Source organism: Balaenoptera musculus, chromosome 8, assembly GCF_009873245.2.
Source record: "Balaenoptera musculus isolate JJ_BM4_2016_0621 chromosome 8, mBalMus1.pri.v3, whole genome shotgun sequence".
Lineage (NCBI taxonomy): Eukaryota > Metazoa > Chordata > Mammalia > Artiodactyla > Balaenopteridae > Balaenoptera > Balaenoptera musculus.
The window spans coordinates 45,605,074-45,625,473 of NC_045792.1; the positions used below are offsets into that span (position 1 = coordinate 45,605,074).

Sequence of the window (20,400 nt, forward strand, 5' to 3'; positions counted from 1 at the left end):
CACAGGCTCCAGACGCACAGGCTCAGTAGTTGTGGCTCACGGGCCTAGTTGCTCCGCGGCATGTGGGATCTTCCCAGACCAGGGCTCGAACCCGTGTCCCCTGCATTAGCAGGCAGATTCTCAACCGCTGCGCCACCAGGGAAGCCCTGGAAACCTTTTTAAGACAAGCTTAAGCTGCTTCCTATCCTTGGGCTTGTAGACTTAATCTAGAAGTGCCTTTTCTTTGACTTTCTTCATCAGAGTTAGGTTTTCCTAACTTAGCCAGTGACCAACCAGAAGGTATGGTAGTTTTTGAGGCCCTTTTTAACATAGTTTACCTCTTCTCCTATTACTTAGAATTGGGAATGATTACATCTCTGGCAGATGACTGGAAAACTGCCTTATGTGTTCCTCTCATGTAAAATCATGTAAGCCCTACTCACCTAAAATCTGGTGAGTTGACTTTGTTTTGTAACATTCTTGGCTTTTTAAACCTTGCTTATAAATTAAGGCTTGCAGTTTCTGAGTCACTTGGAGATGGGGATGCCAAAACTCTTTAAACCCATTCCTTGTGAACTTCAGTTGAATGATATGGTTCCTTCCTTATACCTTGTCAGCTTCAGTTTATTGTAGTCAGAATGAAAACGAGGATGCTAAAGAGCAGAATATACTATACTAGATAAGATGTGGTTACTGTCTGTGCTAGTAATTAGATTTGTGAGGGCTAAAAAGAAATGTGTGAATTTTAGAATAATTAGAGAAGGTGAAGGCAAGACTCAAACCATGTGAAATGAAGAGAGAGAGAATTGAGAGGAAAATATGTATAGATCTTCATCCATTCCTCTAGTGGAAAATACTGTTTTAAAGACTCTAATTCCAGCACAGCTACTAGTTTGTGTTACTTTAGGTAGGCAAGGTAAGCAAGTATTTAAATCTTTACAATGGAAATAAGAAAGCATCCCTTGCCTTGTCACAAGGCTATTGTAATACAAAATCAAAAGACTAAGGATGTGAAAGAACTTTGTTATAAAGTATGAAGAAATCCCTATGTATAAAAATTTTGCCCCTCTTATGATCCAGTGCAAGTAACTGGTTAACACTTCTCAGTGGAAGAAGTTGGGCTTTATAAACATTCTAAAGAAGGTTTTGCAGATGTTCTTGAATTTGAGGTGGTTTCATAGTATTGTATTGGAAAAGTGATGGAGGAATAGTCTACTAAAATGAGGGAAAACTCACCAGTAAAATATGATACTAAGTAAAACGAATGATATCTAATATTTAATCGTGCTTTAAAGCTTGTAAGGTACTCTAAGTATGTTGTCTTACAGTATATTTTGTTGTGAAAATTAATTACTGCTATCCCTGTTTTTAAAATGGCAAAATTGAAACTGAGTGGCTAATTAACATGCTTGAAGTCATAATGGTAAAATAGTGAATCTAGAATTTGGTTCTGGATCCTTTGGTTATTCTGATGTCACTTCATCCTGTTACAGTACAGTCCTAGCACATGGAAGTGGATTCAGCCATGCATGGGAGTGTTGGAAGGAGAGCCTAGAGCAGAATTTTAGTGATTGGTGGAATTAGCATCCCCATCATTACTGTTCGACGCATTTTGGAAATGAATAGCACTTAGGATAGACTGTCAAATAAGTGGAGTCAGAGAAGAGCTCTAATAGGGAGAAATGAACTTTAAAGGAATAGAAAGAACTAAAAACAGACATGCCTTCTCCTCACTGGCCAATCCCAGTCATTCTGGAAGGTATCCAATATAGCAGGGGTCCCCAGTCCTGCTAGACCAGGATTCCTGGCCTAGCAGGACCCAGGCCGCACAACAGGAGGTGAGCGGTGGACGAGTAAGCTCCCATCGCTCGCATTACCGCCTGAACCATCCCCCCACCTTCGGTGGGAAAAATTGTCTTTAGGCAAGGATCATACCCTAAAAATAGTAGTCTTCAAAGTAGTAGCATTTTGGTTGGGTAGAAGGCTACTTGGGGAGCATTTATCACTGTAGCAAAAGGGAAATTGGTGAAAGGGTGGTATTGTAAATTGAAGGGAGAAAGGTGGTTAAATTTTCCCTGCTACTTGTCTGGACCATTTAAGATTTGTATTACCTTACCATAACAAACCAAGTGAAAGATACATTCTTTCAAATTTGAGGAACTCTTCAGACATCCATCCATAGACAGAATGTGGATTTTGAAAATATATTTGATATTATCTATCTACCTAAATACAGATATTTGCATGAAAGAATCAACTGTTTTTATTCTTAGTCTTTTATGATTAGTGTTATTGAAGTTGGTACATAAAAGCAGAACTAAATTAAAACCCACTGTAAGTACTATGTACAATATATGTTGTGTCAAATTAATTGTTTCCAAATTCTCTAGCAGCGGAGATCTGTTTATCAAAATGTCTTGTATTGAGAAATACTTAAAGCCTATATTTAGGGGAAATAAATCCGTAACTAACTGTGTAGAATAAGTTGTGATCCTGTCAACTTCTAATAGAAGAGCTAATCGGTTGATGACTTTTGAACAACTCAAATAACTTTGTTTTGGAATTTAAATAAATGTACCAAATTCCTTCCCTATTCTCCTGCATAGTTCTGAAAAAGTGTTGTTTTCAGATCAACAACAATTTTTAATGGCCAAAGCTTGGATTTTTAGATTCAAACTGGTGTTTTTTTCTTTAATATTATTGCATAATTTACATGGAATTTTTAAGTTAAAAAAAGTAATATCTTCAATTTTGACATCTTATAAAGCAGATTTTTATCTCGGAAGATATTATGCCTTTCAAGAAAGTCATTTGTCATGAAATTTTCAGCTTTTTTTTTTTATGCTGAGAAATAGGCAAACATGGGTTATAGTGAATTTTATAAGAACAGTTGTATGGTGACGAAATGTGTGAGAATGGAGATCTTTTGTCTGAAATATTCCGAGTGATTATTTTTTCCTGTAGAAACTTAAAGGGTCAAGTTTTTTTTTTTTTTTTTTAATTAATTTATTTATTTATTCATTTTTGGCTGTGTTGGGTCTTCGCTTCTGTGCGAGGGCTTTCTCTAGTTGTGGCAAGTGGGGGCCACTCTTCATCGCGGTGCACGGGCCTCTCACTATTGCGGCCTCTCTTGTTGCGGAGCACAGGCTCCAGACGCGCAGGCTCAGTAGTTGTGGCTCACGGGCCCAGTCGCTCCGCGGCATGTGGGATCTTCCCGGACCAGGGCTCGAACCCGTGTCCCCTGCATTGGCAGGCGGATTCTCAACCACTGCGCCACCAGGGAAGCCCCAAGGGTCAAGTTTAAACTTACTAGGAAAAATACTTTGGCTTTAGTTTATCGGGATTTGTTAATAATACATTAATTGCTCACATTTTCCACTTAGCATCATTTCAAAACTTAAAGCCATGTAGGTGGGTTATTGTTTGGTGCTTACTATTTTTGGTTATATCTGTCATTACTGTTTACATCAGTTTGAAAAAAGGTTTTTCAGAAATGGCATTCACTTTGTTACCCACTGGCTTTGAGGGGTCTCTTGATGCCTGCCTGCTTCATGAACTGTAGTAGATGGCTGGTACCATTTTGACTCACTGAAGATGAACGTATTGCTTTGATTTAATTGTGAAGTGTGTGAATAAATGAGATTCCCACTGTCTCTACTTAACTACGTAAAACTAGAGGCTTTGCAGAATCAACAAGATTGCTGTTCAGCCTGACTTTGGTTTGGTAAGGGTGAAGCACACATAGGTGACGTAGAATGACTGGGATGCCTCCGTACTTCCCTACTGTGTGGAAGATGGTAATTAATCATGGTGGTCAGTTCCATAGGCCTCCAAGCCACTGGTGACACCCTACCATTGTTGCTGTTAATTTTTAGAAGTCTCTTTATGCAAGACTCCTGATTATCATGTATAAATAGCAACCTCCCCCAAGCACCTGCCCCATTCTTCTTAAGGGCTAACAAATCCTTAGCACTTCTCACCATCTGACATGTTTTTGTTCATTTGTTTATTGATTGTCTCTCCCACTAGTATATAAGCTTCATGATGGCAGGAACTTTGTCCACTATTGTATATTTCTAACTGGTAAGACTATTTGGCATATTATAGCATGCAGTGAGTATTGTAGAAGAAATGGGATTTCTGTTTGTTCGTACTGAAGTTTGCAAAGTTGTGGGAAGATGGAATATAAAGATTCTATTGTTCTAATTGCATTGGGGACATGGAATTTGTGTTTTCTGGGTGAGTAGACTTTGGCACAGAGGCTAACTTCAATTTGTTATTCCCTCTGTCTAGGCAGATTTAAATTCTTAAGAGAAGCCATTAAAATTCTTTTGGATTCCTACTTTTTAGACATGGGGTTGGCTGTTACTGAATAACATTAACCTAGCTATGGGGAGGACTTTTTGCCTCTTATTCTCTCTTCTTCCCTCTGGATCTTAGAGTGGAGAAATGGACTTTTGTTTCACCTATAACTCTACAAGCATTTATACCATCATATCAACACATGTACAAGGAACCATGCCACACGTTGTGGAAGATAAAAGGAAACAAAAGATTCCTGAATTTGTTTTAAAAAAGCAAAGAATGAATCTTGATCACTTAAAACAAAAATGGTGGGACAGTCAGGTTACAGTTAAGATTATGTTCCTGTTTTTTAAGCAAAAGATATTTTTGGACATAGAGGTGAAAATTTGTAGTATTTCCAATTCCCCAGAGAAGAAACTTGAGAATCATTTGCATAGAGGTTTTTGTTGGGGATGAGAGGACAAAATAGAATGGTATAGCCCTCAGAGAAAGAAAAATGCAAATATACTCGGAGTAGATGGTGATTGTCTATTAATTCCTTAGCTACATGTAGACTTTTTTTTTTTTTTAATTTTATTTATTATTTATTTATTTACTTATGGCTGTGTTGGGTCTTCGTTTCTGTGCGAGGGCTTTCTCCAGTTGCGGCAAGTGGGGGCCACTCTTCATCGCGGTGCGCGGGCCTCTCATTATCGTGGCCTCTCGTTGCGGAGCACAGGCTCCAGACGCGCAGGCTCAGTAATTGTGGTTCACGGGCCTAGTTGCTCCGTGGCATGTGGGATCTTCCCAGACCAGGGCTCGAACCCATGTCCCCTGCATTGGCAGGCAGATTCTCAACCGCTGCGCCACCAGGGAAGCCCTACATGTAGACTTTTATTAGGTCACTTATAACTAGAGTGACATATGATTTATATTCCAAACTGGGTCACTTTGAAGAGTGAAAGTATTTGCTATCTGAAGTATATGCTATCTGAATGGAACACTGGGACAACAGGTGTAAACCAGGACTGTTCCAGGAAAATCAGGACACTGATCACCCCTTACTAATAACATAACTTTTCTACAGACTTAGTCCCAGTTCTTTGAACCTCTCCACATAATTTTTTTCCCCCTTTAGACAACTCTGATCTGCACTCATAGAGTCTCTCAAGCTTTGGTTCCTTTTTCCTGGTCTCAGTGGAATGAAAGAATTCTTTCCATATTTTCTGCAGCCCTGGACTGTTCTGGTTTACAGCATTGGTGGAGGTAAGTACAGAACTTGTAATGTATTGTTAGTTGACCTTTTATTTTGCTTAGGAAATCAGGTTTTGTGTGTTTCTGATCCAGTGTTCGATTGTTTTTGAGAATCCTGGTTATATCTCCTTAACTGGGCTGATGAACTGTTATTAAGTTCCTAGAATGTAGTACAAAGAGAATTTGTAATTTTGGCATTTACTCTTAAATTACTCAATCCGTATTTTGTTTTCTTTTCTCCAGGTGGGATTGTAATTCTGAAACTTCAGATCTTCAAAGAAGGGAAGGAGAACGCCTTGTGCTTATACCATAGACATGTGATTTTTTTTTTTTTTAAAGTTGGAACACTGTAATGTTTTTATTTTGTTTAAATAAATTTAAATAAATTTTTTTATTCTTATATTAAGTGATGTGTTTGTATTCTATTAAGTAACTTTTTATTGTTACCTTACATTATCTGGTAAATTAAACATTAACACAGAAGTAATAGTGACCTCTGAGGTAGTGCTTACCAAAATGTGATTCTCCTCACCTCTAAGATCTTATTTGGAATCTGGGTTGGGACTAAACTTGTCTAGTTTTGGAAATTACCTGGAATCCTAAGCAGTCTCAAAATTAAGGGGTCTGTTTATAGGTAAGCTTGAACCCATGTCTGTTCTTGCCAGTCCTATTGTTTCTCTGTACAGTCTCCCATCTAGTGGTAGGAATGCAGAATACACCACAACACCATGGAGAAAGCTTTAGGTTTTCAGAGTTTTTCATATTAAGAATGCTTTTACATAGTAGGCTAAAACATTTTGATAGTGGGGTGGGGGGAAACGACCATTTCACTTGAAAAAGAAGGTAGTGGCAGTGAATTCTGAGAGTATTCCAGGAGTATATGTTTCTCTGTGTAGCGCTTTCATGACTTAAACTTTCTTCTGCTCTTGTTGTAAGACTTTTATGTGTGACAGATTGTTTGGTAAAGAGGCAGATGCATAAATAATAATAGATAATTTTAAGAGACAGGTTGAGCTGATTTGAAGAAGATGTTTGGTGTGTGATTAAAATTTTACGGCAACTACGTGATGATTCCATTAACTAAAACAATTTATTTTGAACTTTTAAAATTAAAGTATGGACAACTCAGCAAACTTGGCTTATGTTAATCTGTGACATAAGAGCTAAATTTCAGTGAAATATTAATGTAGAGTACCTTAGGGTTGGCTTTGTTTACCTAGTTCCATCTGAATTCTTTCTTCTCTTAGGAATTCTGTTTCTAGTTCTACTTCTTTCTTCTGCTACAGATGTAAAGGAGGTCAATCCTTTCTCTTCTGTTGGTTTTTAAAGTGTTCTGAAGGCACCGAACACTTCCTAAATCTCTTGTTTTTAATTCCTCTTTCTAAAAAAATTGATTTCTTTTGGTGGCCTCCATAAGCACCTGAAATTAGCACTGATGGAGGTGTTTTCAGGTTAATATCTTCTTCAAAAAAACTTTGTTTAAAAAAAACAGAAAACCAGGTAATGAGAGAATTTGTGAAGATTTATAGCAGCTTTTCTGTTGAATAGTTTCTAAGGGGGAAAAAAACCTCTCCTTTTACACGGTGATTAAAAAAAAAAACAGTTAAAGAAAAACTTACTACTCAATAACCAGGTTAAAAACTATACTATCATACTATTAATATAAGTATACTAATATATGATTATCAAATTGTAGAGTTATCTTTACATTTCTTAGTTTTCACATGTGAATCCTTAGTCCATTCATTTTGCAGAAAACACGGTGACAGAAATAGCATATCTAGTTGTGCTAGCAGATTGATTTTTCCTACAGCTGCAACTTGTTTTTTTTTTAGTAAGATGGGAGTTTGCCTTACTTTCTTTATGGGTTCTGGAGATTCCTCAAGACTCACCTACCATGGTGAGAGATTGAGCTTGTATTCAAAATATTGGCCTACCTCTGCAAGAGTGGCTGCCGAATTTCCAGCTGTTACACCATGCAGCTCTTGTACCACGTCTTCCTCACATCCTTGAGGAAATAAAGGAACATGTCAGTGCTGTCCTTTCAACCATTGATCATAGTATGCTCCAAAGGGTCTGGAATGAATTACAGTACAGGATTGGTGTTTGCTGTGTGACATGAGAGGTGCTTACTGAAATTTGTGAAATTATGGAAATAACAGTGATATAGTTCTGTTACATACTGGTTTTAACTACACGTTCATATGTAACTTAATTGCTGAGTAATTTTGAAAGTGTTCAATTCTTTTTGCATCATCCCATATTTGGGCAAATACACTATATATCAGAAAATGTAGTATTATCTATGACTTTAAAAAATGAAATCTTACTCTGCATTGTTCTTTAACGTGTTTTTTTTTAAAATAAATCTATTTATTTATTTATTTTTGGCTGCGTTGGGTCTTTGTTACTGTGCACAGGCTTTCTCTAGTTGTGGCAAGTTGGGGCTACTCTTTGTTGCAGTGCGTGGGCTTCTCCTTGCGGTGGCTTCTCTTGTTGCAGAGCACAGGCTCTAGGCACGGGGTTGTCAGTAGTTGTGGCATGCGGGCTTAGTTGATCTGCGGCATGTGGGATCTTCCTGGGCCAGGGCTCGAACCCGTGTCCGCTGCATTGGCAGGCGGATTCTTAACCACTGTGCCACCAGGGAAGTCCCTTTAACGTGGTTTTGATATAATATACTGTGAGTGTTTTCCCCACTCAGCTCTTCTTGCCATGTATTTGTTGGACTCATAGTATTTCACTGTCAGACTGCTGCCATTTAATGAACTATTGCTCCATTATTGGACGTGTCCACTCACTTTGTGACTTAGGTATCCTAGCGTCATAGTACTTTTATCAAAGCCTTTTAGATACCTTTGTCACTTCTTTTTAGTACTTTGAATGCTCCTTTCTCTCCTCTTTTCAAATTAATTCAATCCTTATTACTTGTACTGAGCATTCTATATTTTATGAGTCTTTCCCTAGTTTTAATTTTAACATGCAACTAAAATGTTGGTTAGATTTATTTCTTAAGGTATAAATCAGTCTGTGAAGACTGTAGTTTTGAGTGAATTCTAGTGGAAGTTATGTGAAGTGTAACATGTTTCTCACAGAGGATCCCACAAACTTTAAAGATAAAATTGTAACAGTTACATCTTAATTTGGACTGTGTTTTGTGACCCCTTACACAAAAAATTGAATGGAGTAAGATATAAGACTGTTCATTTTGTTTCCCAGACATCTTTTGGCTGAGGTCTGATTTCAGCTTGCATGTTTTCTAAATACTTTCAAACTTTTGCGAAGTGAAAAAAATTGTGCCAATACTTTATAGCAAAAGTTCAGAAACTGTTTTCTTTATCCTCTAGTTACTGGATATTTGGTGAATATTTTTTCTTTTTATTTGTACTCCTACCCAGGAGAAATTTCAGAAATCTGATCAGTGAAGGAACGTTTGATGAACCACTTAATTTGCCTTCCAAACTGAGTGTGTCTCCAGTTTTCTGGATGGTTGACGAAATCAGTCTTATGTTACTAAAATCAATTATGAAAGCAGTTGCAAAAAGAGTATCTTTTGAAGTGATTTTGAAAGAGACAATGATATGTGGCTAAATGATTATATATATATATATATACATTTTTATTTTAAAGACGAGTTTTAGGCAATCTTATAGTCTTAGGCATAGTTTTGATATAGCCTAGAGAGTGCCTGTTTAGATGGAAACTTGAGACCTCTACGTTCTGCTAATGGTGCATGCCACTGGCTGGGTTGCCTGACTTGCTGTGGAAGTCAGCCCCAAGTCCTGTAAGTTTCTAAAGTTGGTGAACTTTGCCTGGGGAGGTCTATACAGACGTGTGGCCCGTTCTACGAATATGGCTGTAAGATTAATGAAACCATCTGGTAACTAGTTACTTCTGAATTTTTGTACTTTGCTGAACATTTTCCCTTGAATACAAAATTTTTTTTTTGCATTTCACTACTTTTCTTTCTGTTTTTTGTTTTTGGTTAGCTAGAAATTTAAAACTTGCATTAAATTGGCTGGTTGGGTATTCACTTCATATATGTTTTCAAGCACCCTTATCTTTTACAAAAATTTAATTCTATTAATAAATCTGTTATATTTAGTAGTGAGCTCCTGTGACCTTACCTATGGGTAAGCACCTAACCTGTGTTAATACAATTAACATTTATTTTATCTACCCCAGACCTTGTTTGTTGGAGAGGCATATTAAATAATAAAAGTGAGAACATTTTTTTAATATAGTAGGGATTGGTTCCTTCTGCTGTCTCTGTATGGAAAAATGCTCTTCCTTTCCATAGTGGGCCTATTTTCTCCCTGCCCTTAAATACTAGAAATCCTCATGAATTCTCACCTACCTAAAGCAGAGAACCTATATGCCATATAGTAGTTATTTTTTTGAGTATAGGGTTTAGGATTTGTTACTAATGTAATATTAAAGAAGGTTTTGCAGTTTTTAATATTCTTAAGGTAAATAGCTAAAAGAAAATATGAGTTTCTACTTTGGAAGCCTTTTGATTGGTAAAGGAAGTTTAATACCAAGTTTGTGCTTTTTAAGAAATGTAATCTGGATTGAGAATGAGAAAAGCAGTAGCTATCAAGATTCCCATGATATGCTTGACTTTTGTTTGAAACAATTTGCTTTTGGTTAGTCAGAGGTGGGGAAAACATTTTCCTTCCTGAGTTGTTGGAGCTCAGACTTAAAAGCATTTTCAGGTTACTACTATAGTAGAAACATTGTTCAGAGGAAAAATTACACCTGGAGAAAATGACTGGTTGAGTTAAAGTACTATGGGGAAGTGTGTTCTGCAGAGTTTGTATAACCTGTGCAGTATTTTTTCTCCCAGTAATGTTTGTATATCTTTGGTTTTGCTTTTGGTCTACTCTGAATTCATACATGAACTCTTATCTCATTTTTCCTGTTATATGTGAAGTGTTACATTTCAGCTTCTGGAGTTTTCCTTCAGTTTTTATGTGGTCATTTCTAAAGCATACTATATAGTTCTCATAGCATTACGATAAACCATTATTTGTTAGATCCCCTTTAACTTGAAATTGAAAATTTTCACATGCGATGGGCTCAGGTTTGTTTTTCAACTTTTTGGGAACAGCAGGTTGTGCAAAGAGTTGTGGATCGTTGGTTTAGTCTACGTAAAAAAATACCATTTTGGATGGTCCTGTTACGACTGTCCTTGTGCATACTAAAATAAGTGTATTTATTCAAAAAGTATGGGTGACCACTGTATGCGTTGCACTATTCTAGGCCTTTGGGGATACAGCAGAGAACATAATAGAGCCCTACCTACATGGAACTTATACTTTAATTGGGAGAGAAAGACATTAAACAAATTAAAATGAGTTAGGTGATGATAAGTGCTTTGGAGAGAAATAAAGCAGAGTAAGAGGGTATAGTGAGGGTATGGAGGTAGAGGAGTGCCCTTAAGGCTTTATTACTTTTTATAAATATTTAGAGATGTTCTTCTGATGGATGACATTTGAGCAAAGATCTATAGGAATAAAGCCAGGGAGTAAGAGAAGTGTGGATATCTGGGAGAAGAGTATTCTAGGCAGAAGGAACAGAAGTCCTGAGCTCCTGAGGTAAGGGTACTTGGCTTGTGGGAGGCATTGCAAAGGAGACATTAGTGTAACTGAAGCAAAGCGCTGCAGAGAGGAGAGCTGATCACAAAGGGAATATAGCATAGATAGAATATATATATTCTAATATACAAAATACTGTAGTTGTTGAAACTGAAATCTATACTTTTGGCTTCATTTAGGATCAGGCTCTATCTGACTAATCTAGCAGTTTACTTACCTCCCTGATTAAGAGTATGGAAATTACTAATAAAAGTGTTTGCAGGTTCCTTTTAAAATCTCTCATTCTAGAAGAAGAGAATGATGTGGAAGTAAATAATGAAAATGTAGAATTATGTACCAGCTTTAGTGTCTGTTTGGCGGGTGCCTTAGTCTGTGGAGGAGAAGATTTCACAAAGGAAAAGACGTCATTCATTTTGAAGAATGAGCAAGAATGGAAGGATTTGGTTGTGTAACAGCAAGGTACATTACGGAACACCGGAAGGTGGTTCTGTGTTGGAAGCTAAGGTTCAAGAAGGAGGGTATGGACAAAGATGAAACGTATGCCAATCCTGTAAGCAGTTGGGACATAATTGAGGTTAGGCAGTGACAGTCAGTGTTGTGTTACAGGTCATTTTATGGCCAGTTCAGAGAATGTTTGGAAGTGTGGCGTGGGTAAGACCCCAAATTAGGTATCGTTAGAAGTGAAGAGACGAGTCCAGCATTTTCTCAGTGGGGACAGTGTTGGGTGGGGTAATTTTTAATTGTGGAGTGTTAATTGTGCATTGCATGACAGTCTCCCTCATCCTTGACATTAAATGCCAGTAAAACTCCTCAGCGTGATAATCACTCTCCCCAGTTTCTGAATGCTTCCGGAAGTGGTGACCTCTAGTTAAGGAAAAATAGGATCTGAACTCTGGCTTTGGCAGTGATAACGAGATGGAGAGGAGAAGGTGGGATTGCTAGAGGTTTAAGAGACTTGGTTACTGATTGGCTCTAGGGAGTGTTTATAAACACACACACACAGGTAGGAGCACCTTTGGGCAAGTATTGTGACAAGAAATTTTGTGACATTCAATTTTGGAAACTGAAATAAGATTCTGAGGAGTAAAATGACTATTGATGTCATTGTGAGAAAGTATATTTAAGAACTGAATAGCTTATCAAGGTAGTTTCTAGAAGGATATAGAAAAATATAGATATATAAGGATAAGTCCATGGGAAAAAAGGAAGCTAGAAATATAACTTCTTATAAAGTTCAGAACTTGACCACTGTGCTTGAAGTTTTAAAGGATTCAGAATGAGCAAGACATGGATAGGTCTTGCCCCCAGTAAATTATATTTTGAGAGAGACAGAAAATTTATCTTCGGGAATAAGGCAAGTACAATATATTCAGTGCCATAGGACAGGTATAAAGTACTATTCAAGAAGTTTCAGAGAAGGCAGAGGTCAAATTATAAAATACCAGAAGTAAAATATCAGAAGCTGAGCCATACAGACCAAGTTGAATGTACTATTTAATTTTTGTTGCAGGTAGTCTCAGTTGTGAAAACCTTGTGTCATTCTCCTGTTCCACGGGCATTCTGTTTGACTCTTTTGTTCTTTGTTCTTCAAGCATTGTGGGCCAGGGTAACTGCTTATCTAAAATGCATCTGCTTATCTAAAATGCATTTGCTTATCAAATGTTACTTTGTATAGTAATTAGACCTTTCAGAACAAACATTTTTGAAAGATTATAAGCAGATAAATGATCATAGTTACATTGATGTTTCTTACTAGCAATCACGGCCAAGTTAGGTCGCTTGAATTCGTATTTAATCATTAGGTACTAAAGGTTAAAAGTGGACAAAACTGCTGATGAGTCACAGATAACTAATTTTTTCCCCTTTATGGTAGTTATAACTGAGGTATTTATACACTTTGTTTTATGCATACTTTAAAAGTAAAACAACTCATTTCTTGGTCTTCCTCTTCATTAAGTCTCTAAATCGGACCATATTTTGTATTTTCTTCATTGAATTTGCCAGTAATATCTCTGAAGCAGATTGGAGGTGAAACTCTGAGGTATATTAACTTTTTTTTTCAGTTTTGGTGCGAAAACAATTGTATATTAGATGATTTTATGGTAATGCTTTCCAATTATTTATATTTTAAAATATAAAATTAGAACTTACATTGTTTTAACTGTTCAGAGTAATAATCGAGTAGAATTCCTGGATCATTTCTTTGGAAATTTATTGCATTGAGAAACTTACAGTTCATTTTCAGTTTTGTTTTTCAGTGTTAGCTAGTTGATATCAAGTGAAAACTGAGCTAACTCAGTAGAACAGAAGGGAGAAAAGAATGAGAATTATTTTATATAAACAAACTGAGAATCCTATCCACTCACAGACCACATATCTGCTCTTTCTATTAGTGCAAACATAGAATTCTAGGGGCGGATATTAATGAAGGTGTTTGAACTTCAGCTTGTTTATGCTTCCATATGTATGAATTTTTAAACTTTTTTTTTAAATGTAGGAATGAATAATATTAGTATTGTAACTCTGAAGGTTTATGAGTAGTAAGAGAACTGAAAGTGTTACTCAAGGCCTTGAAATGGTTCCTTTTGAGATAAATAAAATACTTCAGGTTTACTTTCTGGTATTATTGATCAATTGTGTGATATTAATCAATGCCCTGTTTACTTCTCAGGTAGAAGTACTGTCTCAATTGTTCTCTTGAGAGATTCTTAACAACTTCTGCAAACTATCCATTGTTGCTCCACTCTTTTTAGATCTTTACCCTATTAGTATGCAGATCTAGCATTAAAAATAAATGAAAGCCAGAGTAAATTAATCTTTTTTTTTTATTGCAGACTTAATTCAGTGCACAAATGAGATGAATGTGAACATCCCACAGTTGGCAGACAGTTTATTTGAAAGAACTACTAACAGTAGTTGGGTGGTGGTCTTCAAATCTCTCATTACAACTCATCATTTGATGGTGTATGGAAATGAGGTAAGCAGTATTTTTGGTTAACAAGTATACTGGGGAGTTCACTGATTCAGCTTGTTTCTCTCACTGACACTTCAGAAATGGCTATAGCAACTGAATAATATAGGTAAAAAGGGCAAGGTGCTTATACAGAAATATAACTGTAGACCCTACACTTTGAGGAAAGATGGCCTTTAAGTCAGAAAGCAGAAAATGGGTCAGAGCACAGGGCACTTTCAGTAATGAGATCAAGAAGCAAAGATTAATGCCTAGAAATGGGTTCTGTAAGCATCACTGATTTTTGCAGGCCTTTGTGTATAGATTGTATGTTCGTCTATTTTCATTTGCTTTTTTATCATAGCCCAATCAGATTTCTGTCTGATCTGATGTAGTTGTCTGTAGGCGCTCTTTGCCTAGTTCAAGGCTGTGATATTAAGGACTAAGATGGCATTTTGCTGAGGAGACTGATTGAAGAATGCCTTCTTCAGCAGAGAGTTGTGTCTGAAGCCTTTGTTTCCCAAAAAAGGGTAACAAATAAGATGCATAAGCTTTTGCAATTTAATGTTTGGAGAGAATCATCTTGTTTTCCATGACAGCTAATTTTTGAGTTCTTACCTTAGGTGATTTTCCCAGCCTAGTATACTTGTAAAATTGTGTCAAAAGGAATATTTTAAATTGTGTTAAAAGAAAATTTGAATGGAACTAGATAAATTTAGTACCTTGGTATGTGCCTTAGAAAAATGCAGACCACTGGTTGCTGGGAGATAGCTCCCACAGAGATGGGGAGGGACTTTATTCATTGGTATCAGATTTATAAACATGACTTTCTGACATCCATCACTTTACTCATTATTTTGGGTTTTTCAGTCATGAGACTCTGCTGTTATCTTTGACAGATACCAAAGAGAACATCATTAGAGTTCAGAATTAAAGCAGAAATTTACCCATAACTCTTACATTGAAACAGATCTGTTTGCATGTTTTGGTGTTCCTTTCTGGTCCTGTCCAAAGTATTTTTTATAGCTATAATCATAATTTATATAAAATATTATATTTAACCTTTTTTATATATCACACCATAGGAAGCATCTCCATGTTCTATGTTCTTTCTATTTATCATCATTAATGACTACATAATTGATCATATAGTCCATCATTTTCTTAATTCTTCTCTCTCCTGGAAATTTAGTTTTCTGATGATTCACTGTTACAGTACAACATTGAATGATTTTATTTGTAGTTCTTAAGTTTTAAAAATTAGTTCCAGAAGCGTTACCTGAAATATGATTACTTAGGTAACAGACGTGACCATTTTTAGGACATATGTTACTCAGTTGCTTTCTCATTCATTATAAGCAGTATATAGAGTCAATAGAAAAATTTGGATATACTAGCCTCCGTGTAACTTGAAGCATTTTGATCTTAACTAGGATATTAGTTTCTATTTTTATCAGGAATGTGTTTGTCTAAGATCATGATCATTTATTCAGAAGAATTTCAGGCTTGTATGTATTTTTTACCTTTTTAAAAAATATATATAGTTTATTCTTTAAAAAGAAAAAGCCACAAATAAAACCAACTACAATGCTGGTTAAAGAGGCACACTATCAGTGGTGACTTTCAGAGGTAAATAAGGTGATAATACCAGAAGCAAAAACTTTATAAAGGCAAAAAAACCAGAAAGTTGACTGTCATTCCTTACAGTTGACTGACAGAAAGAGAAAAGTAGCATTTCAGTAGTGGTTTTCAGATAAACTCTAGTTTCCCTTCAGCAGCTAAGAGAAATCCAATGCTCTGCTCTTTTTTTGGTGCTAGTTTGTACAACCCTCAGGTTTTTGCATTGGCAGGTGTTATTAGTTTGTGAGAGAGTATGCATAGGATTTCACTACGCTATGGTGTTTCAAATTACACAGAACAATGGTTCTCAAATAGGGCAAGGGCGGAGAGTGATTTTCATCCCCAAGGGATGTTGCTCATAACTGGAGGGGATGCTACTGGCGTGCTAAACATCCTATAATGCACAGGACAGGCCCCCACAAAAAAGAATGATCAGAACTTATAAAAAATCGTAGAGTGTAATATTTTCTTAGGATATTTTAACACCTTTTTGAAACAGATTGTTTTAGGATAAATGATGAAACAGGAGTCTTTGATTTACAAATTATTTTTCAAAATCCTGGTTTGTTTGGTGTGATCTCTGATGAACAAGATTGAGTCAGAGAAGTGATGGTGTACATAATAAAATTGATAATAACCCTCTGCATACATTTACAAAAAAGTAATCCTTTTAAAGGAAATCGAAAGGAGTTTCTTTAGCTATTTTAGAGGTTGTATGTAAAGGGAAGCTAAGGTAGTGTTCTGTGGTAAGCACTTTGGAGGGGGTTTTGACAGTATTTTGAGAAAATGAACTTTCATACACATACTGACCCAACAATTCAACCCTAAGTATATATCATGAGAAACTCTTGTATGTTTGCAGGTGGGAGACCAGTACAAAGATGTCAATGAAACATTGTTAATAATAGTGAAATTGCAAAGAATTTAAATATCCATATAGAAATGGATACATAATGATATAGTAGTTCATTTAAATGCTCAAACATTGTTTAAAATGAATGAACTAGATGTACATGTATTAAATGGATAATACTTGGGAAGAAGTTGTTAAAAATCACATTGGAAAAGAATAAGTACAGTATGGTATTTCTGTAAATTTAAAATAGAAAGCAAAATTAGGTACAGTTTATAGATACTTATATATGTGGTAAAATTGTAAAAACATTTGTGGGAATGATGTAAACCTACTTCAGAAAAGTCATTGCCTCTGAAGAGGGAGGGAGGGAAGGGAATGGTTTTGAAGGCGTGTGTCTTCAGTAGTCTGTAATTTGATTCTGTAAGGGGTCTGAAGTGATTATGGTAATGTGTTTAATCTGGACAGTGGGTAAGAGGATGTCTGTAATATTATACTCCAGTATGATTACAGATATTTTGTTTTTTAAAAAAAAGTCATAAAAATTTTTGAGTCACCAGGTATCTGTGTAAAATAAAGGCACCATCTGAGTATCATTAACTGTAGCCATAATATGCTATATAGTAAAGCCAAAAATTACTGCTTCTAGTTTAAAAATGCCTGTTTCCTTTTATTTTAACTTAATACCATAGCTGTGGGCATTAGACTTTAATAAATTCCTGCATGCTAGTGAAAAATATATTTTACGTTTTTAGGAGGATTGAGGATGATAAATTTAAACTAGATAAGATTAATGGAATGTGTTAACCACCACTTTCTCCCCTAATTCTCAAATTAGAGTTTCTTAGATGGCAGTACTATTTGACATAATTTGTTTTTGTTTTTTTTTCCCCAGCGTTTTATTCAGTATTTGGCTTCAAGAAACACGTTGTTTAACTTAAGCAATTTTTTGGATAAAAGTGGATTGCAAGGTAAAAACAACTAATTCATTATAGAAAATCAAGAGTGACCCCATTTGAGGATTACTGCAGAGTTGAACTCTTTCCTTTAGAACATGTGCTATGGAGGAATCTCATGTTTTAGTGAGGGTTGTAGGGAAGGAAAAACTGTATTTTCATGTGAAGATAAAGATGGACTTCACTACTTGACACCCAGAGCTTTTTGAAAAGTAGCATAAGGTAGCAGTTTGAGAGCATGGGTTCTGGAACTGGACTGCCTGCATTCAAATCCCATCTCTAACACTTACCAACTGCATAAACTTGAGCAAGTTACTTCAACTCTCTGCATCTGTTAAATCAGGAATAATGATAGCACCCACCCTGTAGGATTATCATGAGGCTTAACCTAGTTATACATGTAAAGTGCCTAGAATGATGCCTGGCAAATAGGAAACACTATGTAAGTATCTGCTTTCATTGTTGTTGTTCTTATTATTTTATGCTTTATTCCAAGAAATGTGGTTGGGAATATCATACATTTTAGTAGCAAAGGTAAGCATAATGTGTTATTCAGATGAATTGTTCATTGATACTTACCTGTTATTTATTTTACTTTTAATTCAGTAACTTGAAATTGCTGTAATCTGGTATTCTCACCCTCCGTGTACATTCTGTCTTAATGGGATCTGTTATACTTAGTTCCAGACCTAGGGTGTTAGCATTATAGAATGTTAGCTCTAGGAAGAGCCTCATAAAGGACATACTAAGACCGTACTAAGACATACTAAAGGAATACTCAGCAATAAGGTTCAACTGGGAAGTATCTTTAGAGATCTGTGAGATGTGTGCTGCGCTTTGAAAGATGGGTGAGAACATGGAGTTGGCTTAAGCAAAGGTACACAGATGGACGTGGATGTGAAAGAGAAAGAGCATGGGGTGTTTAAGATTTATAGAGCAAATGAATGTTGAATAGAACGTAGGATGAGGTATTAGAGAACATGTAGTGACAGGTAGCCCTCAAGAAGCTGTTTGGGGCCAAAACCATGCACAAAAGATCTTGATATAGTTGGGATTTTGTAATGCAGCGAGAAACCATCAAACCTTTTTGAGTTGAGGGAGGAGGAGAGAGGGAGTGTGTGTTATAAAGAAAGCACCGTAGCACAGTGCAGGTTGGATTCGAGTGAATAAAGTCTTAAAGACCTTGAGACTGCTCTGGTCATGATTTTGGTCATCTAGTAGAGAGTTAATGAGGGCCTGAATTGTGACTTTTGTGGCAATAAAAAGCAATGGAATTTAGTGACTAACTGTGTTTGTGTTTAGGAACTGTCCAGTTCAATACTTGTTTACTTTTGGCAGATGGAAGTATTAATTAGAATGAATTGAATACCCAGTCTTCCAGAGATTCTGGAAGGTCAGTAATCTATACATAGGACCAAGTGTTACAAGGTTGATTTTACTTTAATGGGACATATAATGCCTTAAATAGTTAAGGAAAAAAAAAATGAAGCAGTGGAATCCCTTTTTCAAATCAAATCTTAAATAGAAGCTAGATATATATAACAGATGAAACTGGAGCTGCTATGTTTTCCGGAACATGGAAAAAACTCTGCCTGCTCATCTTTTTGTTTCTACTTTCCCCCTTATTCAGTTCATTTGAACTATAAGAGTCTGTGGAAAGCAATATGCAAACCACTACTCTAGAGCAGAAAATATGCATATGTCCAAGTGGGTTTTTTGTGTCTTATTAGCTACTGATTTTCTACTTTCTTACGATGGAAATTAAGCACTTCTAGTGATAAGGTTTTAAGACTTTCATTCCTTTTATATAGAGAACAGTTTTTAGGCCTTTTATTTAAAGCTCATATTCTAAAGAGATTATAAAGGTAAGACTGAAATGGTAGTTAAAAGTATATAATTCAGTGGTGTTTTTGTAGTTTTGATTGCTGATGTATTTTGTTGGGTGGAGTCTGGTATATTTTCTTAAATATATACTGGGTGTATATAATATAAACTTCCAGTCTGGTGAGTGAGATAGACACTGTGTACATGTAATAGCTTTGAGCTGTACTTGGAGTAAGAATAATATGGGAGCACAAAGAGTTCAAGGAAAGTTTCAGAGATTGAGCCTTGAAGGATAAGAGAGATTTCTCCCATTAGCAAGGATGGAGTAGAGTGGATTAGAGGGAACAATATTAACTAAAGAGCTGAAGAATGTGAGTATGTAACACCTTATAAAATGCACTAGTAGCTATGAGAATATCTGAGGGCAGTGATTTTTCTTTTTCTATTTACTGATTTTTCTCCAGTGGCAAATTAGTAGCCACTCAAGAAATATTTGCTGAATAAATGAATTGGTGATTACGTTAAATCCAGTCACTTTACTTTACTTTCTTGCTTTCTTTTTTTTTTTTTGCTTGTTTTGGTATTATCTTTTTAAAGTAGCAGAGACCATCAACAACTAAAGTTGAATGTGTTAGATGAAGATGAACTAAAATAGAATGGACCTGCTTTCACAATGAGAAGCAAAAATTTATAGACCTCACTGAGCCAGGCAATAGCTAAAACACAAGTTTTTTTTTTTTTTTAAATAATATTGATTAGATTTTATGGTGCTGAAGTTTTCAAATCTCATGACTGTGATGAAACAAAATCTTAGAATGATTTAGGTATTCATTTTGAAAGTTTAGTTGAAAACATTCATATAATTGTTTTTTGTTAGGCCTTAAACTTGCGTATTGCCATTTCTTTCATTGTACTGTGCAGTAATTTCCTCTACTACTTATAAGGTTGGCACACATAAGTTATAGTTGTTCTAAATCATATGCAACTAAAGATTGGTAAGTATGAAAATTATTAAATTGATTAATGATTTAAGGAGTGGGGTTGTGGTTCCATAGGATGTTAAATTTGAGTTATGAGGTTATCAGG

The 20,400-nt window shown here is 35.9% G+C and overlaps 1 protein-coding gene across 18 annotated transcripts in view; it reads left to right on the plus strand.

Annotated features, from left to right (window-relative positions):
* PICALM (phosphatidylinositol binding clathrin assembly protein) overlaps positions 1–20,400 on the plus strand; it is a 107,515-nt gene that overhangs the window by 18,942 nt on the left and 68,173 nt on the right. For 17 of the 18 annotated variants that reach the window (XM_036860474.1, XM_036860468.1, XM_036860471.1 and 14 more), the window contains exons 2-3: positions 13,946–14,088; positions 17,430–17,505. The exons of the other annotated variant lie outside the window; for it this stretch is intronic. In XM_036860474.1, the coding sequence (XP_036716369.1) occupies positions 13,946–14,088; positions 17,430–17,505 (219 nt within the window). The remainder of the gene's footprint in view (positions 1–13,945; positions 14,089–17,429; positions 17,506–20,400) is intronic. 18 annotated transcript variants of the gene reach the window in all.